General features: G+C 45.4%; 1 protein-coding gene across 1 annotated transcript; it reads left to right on the forward strand.

The window, feature by feature from the left end:
• The first annotated feature begins 2,625 nt into the window (after window positions 1-2,625).
• Window positions 2,626-5,682, forward strand: LOC100037595 (ran-binding protein 1 homolog a). The gene is made up of 4 exons (XM_044514230.1): window positions 2,626-2,931; window positions 3,042-3,193; window positions 3,302-3,427; window positions 5,186-5,682. The coding sequence occupies exons 1-4, from the start codon at window positions 2,780-2,782 to the stop codon at window positions 5,377-5,379; spliced, it is 624 nt and encodes a 207-aa protein (XP_044370165.1). The 5' UTR covers window positions 2,626-2,779; the 3' UTR covers window positions 5,380-5,682.
• The last annotated feature ends 4,278 nt before the right edge of the window (window positions 5,683-9,960 follow it).

Here is a 9,960-nt window from a genome sequence, read left to right on the forward strand (position 1 = left end):
CCCGATAAAAGGTCAGAGGAGACCAAGACGGAGACGGAGACGGAAGATAGGGGCAAAAAAGTAAACAAGAAGGAAGAACAATATTGCCCCCCCTCTTGCTTCACCTTATATCCGAAGGAGGTCGATCAATTGTTCAAGTGCCTTGCCAGAATCAAAGTTAGTTTCGGATATTGTGGGAAGATAAGCAGATATCTGGACACTAAGAAAAAAAGGTTCAGTGGGTGAAGTCTCACGACTGTCATGTGATGATGACGCAGTTACTCCCGGTTGCACTTAGAGGGATTATGGACACACATGTGCGTGAGACGCTTACTGACCTATGCCACTTTTTTGATGCTATCTCTCAAAAGTCGATCAGTGTGAAGCAACTCCATAGGCTATAGGAAGAGATTGTTGTCATACTGAATGAGCTAGAGATATACTTCCCGCCCGCATTCTTTGATGTCATGGTGCATCTATGTGTCCACATCGTGGACGACATCATCGACCTAGGGCCGACATTCATGCATAGCATGATGCCGTTTGAGAAGATGAATGGGGTCATCAAAGGATTCGTTCGTAACATGTCCCGTCCAGATGGAAGCATAGCCCAGGGATATCTGACCAAAGAGTGCATCTCTTCCTGTGAGAGTTATCTGACCAAAGACCCTGTTGTTGGTTTGCCCGTCAACAAGCACTGTGGAAGGCTCGAAAGCGAAGGTCACACCAACGGTCATAGGGATGTGAATGTGTTACGCTTGGGCCGACAAAACGACCTTGACAGGGTAAACTTATTAGTGCTACAACACCTAGATGTGCTAGAAGATTTCGTGACACTGCACAAAGAGACCATCGCAAAGAAGTACCGTGACCGTGGGGTGCACAGGACAGACGCTGAAGTTATTAGAGAGCACAACTCCACTTTCGTACGTTGGTTCAAAGAGCGAGTTCTGGCTAATCCCTCGGAAGAGGGTTGTCCGAACAGAACACTCATATACGCCTTGGCACATGGCCCCTCGACCAACCTCACGACTTATCAAGCCCACAACAATCACCACAAGGGCTGAAGGCTTAGGCCCTCACCTCCACGTCTACCACAGTCTCCGGAAGGGGCAAGACCAAGGGTTCCCATCCAAACAACGCTAGAACCGCAACAATTTGGGTATCATTTAATGGTCGGTCGAACAAACAGACGTATGCCTATAATGCATCATCGGCTATGATGTCTCCTTCATTTGTCAGGCAGAGTTTCCTTATGATTGCTTGTTGATGTTTGGTGGCCATAGATGCATGACCTAGGCCCTTAGCCAAGCGTACGCTCCGCCTAGGTGTGCTGGTGATCTGCCTTCGCTGCCTTGGGCGCCTCAACTTTAGCAGTGTATGGCTCACGGGTGTGGGGAGGATGGGAGATAGCTCACATTGTACTTGGGCACAAAAAGTGTCTAGGCGGGCACATGCAGTGGACTGGTGCATGCTTTGTGCAACTAGTGTGTCTATCCAACCATTTGATAAAGCTACAGAGGCGTCTTCAGAAAAACCAAGCATGATCCCACATATGTGCAGTTCCCATCTTGTCTTTACTTGGCACGCTTTTCGAGTGAACGAGAGAGATCCCGTGGACGAGCAACACTAGAGGGGGACCTCAGGGGTTATTGCTTGCATGCTTTTCGCCCCATCAAGCACACACATTGGATCCACTTGGGAGCCCATGGTAGGCTGAATGCCTCACGTCCCATCAACAACCACCAACTCCATCAAACCCACGCGGACTGCCAGGTTTGTCTGCATCAGATCTTTATGTGAGTTCCTATTGGCCGCAACAGGTTCCACTAACACCCCATGCTAGCGGTGGAGGGTAACCGAGGAAGGGACCTCTCCTCCGCCGCGTCCTGAGACTGCTGGCAGGAGGGCCCAGTGGCACAAGACTACGAGAGATGCTCGATCCCATACCAATCAGCTCTGCTTTCCATGGTTGCTACCTGGTCTCCCACCGTAGAATTCACCACGCGTCGACATGTGGTAGGCGGTCCATCTGTGCTTTGTCCAATGGCAGTCACGATGCGACGAGGCCTACCGGTGACGTTGTCTTGGCAGCTGGAAAGCGCGAGACTCTCCGCAACCACCAGTGTTTGAAATCGGGGCCGCCGCGCGAACGATGCCTGTATTTGGAATTCTCGCGTCGGCCGCACCGTGGACGACGAGGACCCTACGAGGAGGGGGCGGTGGCAGCGGCGGAGGCGGTGGATCGTCAGCATAATCCTCCGAGTCATCCACCATGGGTAGGCGTAGCCAACTACACCACCCTAATGCGAAACACACTTCATGTTGCATTAATACGAAACTAATCTAAAACAATTTTGAGAAAGTATTCCAGATAAATACACTTTTGACACATGGATATTGCAATCACACTTCCCGCGGTGCTATAATGTTTCCACAAAACTACACCAAAACTTGAACATGTGAAAAAGACTGTGATTTAAGTATCTACTAATAAATTTATAAATAAATAAATGTGCCATGGGTTTTTTTAAGTATGAATTTTCTGACATTAACCCCATTATAAAATCAGAAAAATGAATTCAGATCAACACCCTACTAATGCTTTCCCCGGAGACGCGACTCAAAACCCTACCAGGACACCGGAGTAGTGCTTTCCCCAATCCGACCTCTTTCCAGCGCGCACGTTCCAGCCCCACGCTGCTTTTATAACCCCTCGATTTTCTCTCTCCTCTCCACCCCGGCGGCCGCAACTACTCTGGTAGAGCAAGCGAGCGCCGCCCCAAGCCCTACTCCAGCAATGGCCGATCCAGCGGAGCACCGCGAGGAGGAGGAGGAGGCCGCGGCGGCCGGCGAGGAAGAGGACACCGGCGCCCAAATCGCTCCCATCGTGAAGCTCGAGGAGGTGGCCATCACCACCGGCGAAGAGGACGAGGATGTCCTCCTCGACATGTAAGCCGCCGCCGCCGCCGTTACTTCGCTCGATCTGGCCCGATCCGATCGTTCCCGGCTTTGATCTAAGTCTGACGCGTCTGGTTCGGCGCTTCTTCTTGTGTCCGTAGGAAAGCGAAGCTCTACCGATTTGACAAGGACGGGGGCCAGTGGAAGGAGCGGGGCACGGGTGCCGTGAAGCTGCTCAAGCACAAGGAGACTGCCAAGGTCCGCCTCGTCATGCGACAGGCCAAGACTCTCAAGATCTGCGCCAATCACCTCGGTACTTCTTTGCTTGTGCTCTTTCGGGGGATAATTTTCGGCGGTGATTTCGATTTAAGGATTAGATAGATGGGGTGTGTGTTTTGACATCTTGATATTTGGTGTGCAGTTGTGGCGACGACGAAGATGCAGGAGCACGCTGGGAGCGACAAGTCGTGCGTGTGGCACGCTCTGGATTTTGCCGACTGTGAGCTCAAGGAGGAGATGTTCGCCATCCGCTTTGGATCCGTGGAGAGTGAGCACTGAGCACCCTATCCTCTGTGCAACTTTTCTATTTTATTTTTATATATCGTGCATCATTCAAAAGGGTTGGTCTCTGTCAGGCTACGGATCTATGAATTCACAAGCCAAGTTTGTTGTGGGTTGTGGGTTGTGGGTTTAACTAAGCAGTACTTCAGGTTGATCTAGTGTGTCATACCCGCCTTTGTCTTTAAACTCCATAATAGAACGGCATCAGTGTCGCACCTAGAAAGAAAATGTCCTGGTATCCTCTTATAAAATATACATGCATCTTTTTTATTTTTTTGGGATATCACACACTAATTTGCATCAATTATAGTAATGAATATATTTTTGGACAGTGTCCGGTGCACCCCCTAGCTATATGTTGCTGGTACGCCCTGAATGCCACAAAGCTATCCTGCCATGAAAGATCATTAGTGTAGTGCTGTTCCTGTATACCTATCATTCAGCAACTGATTTCCATGGCATTGCTTTGCATGTACTTAACCTCAGTACTCAGTAGTCAGTAATGTATAGCACTGCCTTTTCTCCGCGATATTAATATATTCCCTTTATCGAAAAAATAGCACTGCCTTACCCCTTGATCTTTTGCACTGATGTAGGATTTTTCTTTGACATTCTTGCTAATTGATTTTGAGCCAATTAGAGGCTGTGCTGTATTTCAAGTGTTCACATTTTCTGACAAGATAACTATTCACCTTAAGCAAAAAGGATTTTGATTATATATAAATTGTACTATTATTTGTTGTAGTAGTGGCCCTGGTTATGAATTTGATGAATTTAGACTACACAAGAGGCCCTAAACTTGTAGCAAATTGTGGCTTAGTTCTTCAAAATTGAAAATTTATTTTTGCAGGTATATAAAACCTGTAAGTTTTGTGATGTAGGTCAGTTCAGTTTTTCATTTTTCAGATGGCAGAATATATAAGTTGGCAGTAGACTACAAATATGAAATCGATCATCATGTGACCACCATATTGCTGCAAGCATTGTCACCCTAAAATAATTTGCATTCATTCGCACTTCTATTCAGCTTTATGTTAGTATTTTAGCTAATTAATGTTGCAATATCCAAGCAATGTGTGCTTCTTCCATCTAAATGATCCACATATTTTCCACATCCATTGCATTTTTGCATAGAAGCTTAGCTAATCAAGTTGCAGTGACCATGGGTCGCAAACTGCGAGTTTTTGGACCTATAAGTGGAACTGTGAAAGTACTCCCTCCGTTCCTAAATATAAGTCTTTTTAGGATTTCAATACAAACTACATACGGATGTATATAGACATATTTTAGAATGAAGATTCACTCATTTTGCTACGTATGTAGACCATAGTGAAATCTTTATAAGGACTTATATTTAGGAACAGAGGGAGTATATTACAAGGATGTAGTAAGTGAATTATCAAGAGTATGGATGTAATTGACACTGCTAAAAGCTCTAGGGCTTGTGGTCCAACAATTTCTCATAAAGGTTTCCTGTGTAGTGATGATATGCATGTTAGCATTGTAGGATATTTGATTGATAGTGTCGACAAATTTGTAAGAGAGTCATTAGTAGTTAGTTTGTATTTTGTGAGATTTTAAGTTTCTAAGACTGAGATTTAAACGAGTACATAAAGTGAGAGTTGCTATGTTTTGTGCGGTTGCCGCACCTACATGAGAAAACAAGCGCCGAGTCATTATGCTATTTTAGTCAGGAGGGTAGCAAATATCATGTCATCCTCATGTTTGCTTGATTCTATTTCAGACTGCAAAAAATTCAAGGATCTTGTGGACGACATTGCTGAGCAGCAAGGAAAGAATGAGGAGAAAGAAAGTGAGGAAGTCTCCTCTGCTGCCGAGTTGGTAGAGAAGTTAACTGTGACGGAGGGCAAAAAGGAGGAACAAACAGAGAAAGTGGAGACTCCTGCAGTAGATGATAAGAAGGATGCTGAAGAGTGAAAACAAGGTCCGGCTATTTCATCCTATGCTCTAGGAGCATTGCTATACTCGAGCTAGTGAATTGTCAAATGAGTGTCATTCGATTCATTTTATGGTCAAAGTTCATCTTCCTTTCACAAATTTTCATTGTGTTATTCTGTGGGATGGATGTTTGTGTTGGGCAAAGTTTGGTTTGTGTCAGTCATGGGTTTCTTGGTTGATAGTCTGTCATTTGTTTTTCTGGATGGTGTGCCTGGGGTCAGCATGTTTGTACAATTATTTGGGAATTGCTTTTGGAATGGATACGGTTTGAGTTGTCCAAAATCCCTGGATGATGCTGTCTTGTCACTTTGTCACGCGTCGCATATCTTCATTACTGCAAGAACAATGATATAGACTGTGTGGTTGTACATGAGCACGCAAGACTTTAGTCGGGCCATTGTCTTGTCCGAACTCCGACCGACGAGCACATGTTCCCTCTAACCGGCGAGCACGTGCCTCCAGATGGTTATCTTTGAGGGGGCTGCTCAGGCATCCAGTGTTTATTTGAAAAGGAGAAGAAAAAATGATGCTCCAAGAATTTACACATAGCATGCAGATACACAAGAGTTGACAGAAGTTCTACTGAATTTGATGAAGAGTGTGGATGCTTGGCATCACATAGCATGCAGATACACAAAAGAGTTGACGAAAGTTTTACTGAATTTGATGAAGAGTGGATGCTTGGCATCCCCAAGCTTAAGGGTCTATTCCGGGGATACGGTTACTGGTCGTTCAGTTCCTTCTAACAAGATGGTTCTTTTGAATCCAGAAAGTTTCATCAACAAACTTTGATAGGCTCATGAATAGGTTAGTCCTCAAAACAATGATAATCCATACATGTAAGTACTGTGGAAACTCATGGGTAAATTAATTTTCATCACTTGCTACAGTATATACTTCCATATATGAAGTCTTATCGACCAATAAGAATCCAAATAAAAGACATTCAAAACATGAAGCAAACAACGATTCTTTCTTAAGAGTACAACCATCAAAGAATAATTTTGAACATGGACTTACACTACTCCAAAAATTCTGAAATTTTTACCACTTACGAAAAACTTATCAAAGCTTATTGTGTAACATTTTCACAAAATTATGAGCTTCCCTTAAAATACTAAATTCCATAACTAACATCAAAGTTGTTGAAAACAACAAACTTAACAATCAACAACCAACCTTCTTGTGATAATTGTAATTCTTGGGACTTTATTTTTATAATACAGTGGTGATACAAGGGGGTAATTAAGAAGCTTCCATGACAAAAGATTCACATTGTTTTCATGGGCATGAACAAAAGTTCAAGGTTGACCCCACTTCGTCAATGATCACACTTTCTCAATCACTTCTCTTTTTGAAAAAGTTTTAGCTGATTCCATTCTTCACTTTCCTTTTAGTTTATTGAATATAAGTGGATATTACAAAATATGATGGAGGATATGACAACAAAGTTAACTCTCTTAGTATGCATTGGCATTGCATACAAAAACAAGTCATTCACAAAGAACAAATGCCAATGCATGATAAAAGTAGTTTCTTGCAATTTTAGTTTCTGGAAGACATTGAGAGGGCACTTATTTCTTCCTCTATTATAATTACTACAAGAAGCAGCAACAAACTTAATTTTATTAGCATCATCATGAGCACACATGAAAATTTCAAGCCACGAACGTAGTGTTTAATACACTCAAATTTCTCCTCTAAAGTATAGTTAGGAGAGTTCAAAACAATCATAGGGCTTCCATAAGTGAGAGCAAAACAATTATCTACAATTTCATCATCCATAACAGTAGCATAATCATCTTCAAGTAATTCATCCATAGACGCACATGATATTCATTGTAGTCGTCAACAAAGAAATTTCGTCCAACGAACTTTGTGTCTCATCACTATTATAAGCAGTAGTAAGTTCACGAGAGTTATTATCATATTCATTTGGAGATATGCATGGCTAGCTAATCCATTCTCCCTCCTACGATGCCATTGGTCTCTAACATTCAAGAGATGTGCTTCCTTCATCAAAAGCATTAGTAGCAGCAACAGAAACATCACAAGATCATTCACAAAGTTGGAGAGAAAGTCATCACAGAAATACACCTTTTTTGGTTTTTTAATATATAATCATAGGGTAATATTACTTAGGGCATCTCCGACGGCAACCCGCAAATTTCCTCCCGCATCCGTCCGCGGATAGTGGGGGACCAGTGCGCGGACACGAATGCGGGAGAACGCCATCCAACCGTAGCCACATACTTTTCAAACTCTTTTTCAATAAACCGGATGAAATTCGTGCAAACAAGGTCGGATTTCATATAAACATGACAAATTTCATACAAATCGAAAGAAAACGGTTACATTTTGGACATATTTTCAACTAAAAACGAAACCGAACTACTCTACGACCGGCGCGGCGGGTCTCCAACTCGTTCCCCCGGAGGTATATGCTTCAACGCAAAGGACGTGACGTCGTCGATGGCAGCGTTGATGCTTGTGCCGACGTGGAGCAACTCGCCACTCCTCCTCGAGCTGGACTGAAGTGACAAGTTGCTGAACCACGCGCCAGCTTGGGGCCGCGACAACTGGCTCCGTCGGGCTAGGCGAGGGAGGTGGAGCAGCGACCTTACTCGCTCGTATTCGGCCGGCTCGACGGGCCACCCAGATGGTTTTTATGCTGAAGAACTGCTCTTTCCGCTTGTTAGATGCCATCAAAAGATTGGAGAAAATGGTGGAAGGAGGAGATGGGGAGTGACGGAGTGGTGCAATTCTTGCCCCACGTTTGTCCTGGTTTATATAGAGGGCAGACGGGAGGAGTCTGCCCGGCGTTGCGTTTAATGTTGGCCCGCTCGTGAATGGACGTGTGGCCGGAGTAGGTTTCTCGGCTTCCATGCAGGGTTAATGGAGGCATTTGAATGTGGCGAGGAGGCGTGTTCAGCTGGGCGTGCAGCGCTCTCGGCCAGCGTGTCGCTTCAATGGCGGAGGCAATGAGAAGTTGCATCCGTCCCGAGTCGTCTTCAATGTCGAGCGACGCGCTCTACATCGGCATGGATGCGGGCAGCTGGCGCGGGACAGGAACGTGCGTGGGCGAGGAGGAGGGGTTGTGGTGGGCCAGGGCGGTCAGAAACGGGCTTGGGAGCGGTCCGGACTCGGGAAAACCTCCCCCACATTTGTCTCCGGTTTGCGGGAGAAAACGCATCCGAACCACGTTGCGGACCGATACAGACCCGCATTGGATGGCTTCTGTGGTCCGAACGGTTAAGAGAGGTTAGAGGGTCAGCATTGGAGATGCCCTTTAGTATCAAAGCAAACAAGTGCAAACCATAAAATTCAACCTGGCGCTATGCTCCCGTGTAGGATCGAAAGTATGTCTAGATGGGGGGAGGGGTGATTAGACTACTTGACCAAATAAAAACTTAACCTTTTCCCAATTTTAGTTCTTGGCAGATTTTAACAACTTAGCACAAGTCAAGCAATCTTAACACAATTCAAGCAAGCATGCAAATAGTATATGAGCAGCGGAAAGTAAAGCATGCAACTTGCAATAATGTAAAGGAAAGGGTTTGGAGAGTGCAAACGCAATAGGAGACACAGATGTTTTTGTCGTGGTTCCAATAGGTGGTGCTATCGTACATCCACGTTGATGGAGACTTCAACCCACGAAGGGTAACGGCTGCGCGAGTCCACGGAGGGCTCCACCCACGAAGGGTCCATGAAGAAGCAACCTTGTCTATCCCACCATGGCCATCGCCCACAAAGGACTTGCCTCACTAGGGTAGATCTTCACGAAGTAGGCGATCTCCTTGCCCTTACAAACTCCTTGGTTCACTCCACAATCTTGTCGGAGGCTCCCAAGTGACACCTAACCAATCTAGGAGACACCACTCTCCAAAAGGTAATAGATGGCACTACAAAAAAAATACACTTCCGTGATGATACATGTTTGTCACACTAGGTCGCCTTTTTTGTCATGCGTGTACATCCATGACAAATTTATGACAGAATCAAGATAGTCATACCCGTGCTGTCGTAGAAGTGTTCCATGACATTACCAAAATTATCATCACGGAAGTGTCCACTTCCATGACGATAAATCGCGTCACAGAAGTGCTTTCGTCAAGGGTGGCCGACACGTGGCATCCACCGTAACGGAACGCCATTAAGCTATCAGGTCAGGTTTTGGATCCGATAACCCGTTAACAGCCCCGACCAATGGGGATTTTCCATGTGTAAAATCATCATTGGCTGGAGGAAACACGTGTCGGCTCATCGTTGGGACAGATGTCATCCACTCATTGGACAGAAGGCGCCTATGATACGTCGACACATGGCACGGCCCAACAGAGGCCCATTCCTGTGAAAAGGCCGGCCCATTTGACTTGGTCAAAAGGTGGCGGGCCGGCCCATGTAAAGCCTGTTAACGGCCTGTTCGCATATAGCCCATTTACAGCCCACTAACCCAAGGCCCGTTATGCCCTATCCGAATTAGGCCCAATAGCGTCATTTGGGCCACCCAATATGATTCCAACCCGTTTTCACTTCTGGCCCATGTATGGCCCATGACGT

The sequence above is a fragment of the Triticum aestivum genome, chromosome 4B, assembly GCF_018294505.1.
Source record: "Triticum aestivum cultivar Chinese Spring chromosome 4B, IWGSC CS RefSeq v2.1, whole genome shotgun sequence".
NCBI lineage: Eukaryota > Viridiplantae > Streptophyta > Magnoliopsida > Poales > Poaceae > Triticum > Triticum aestivum.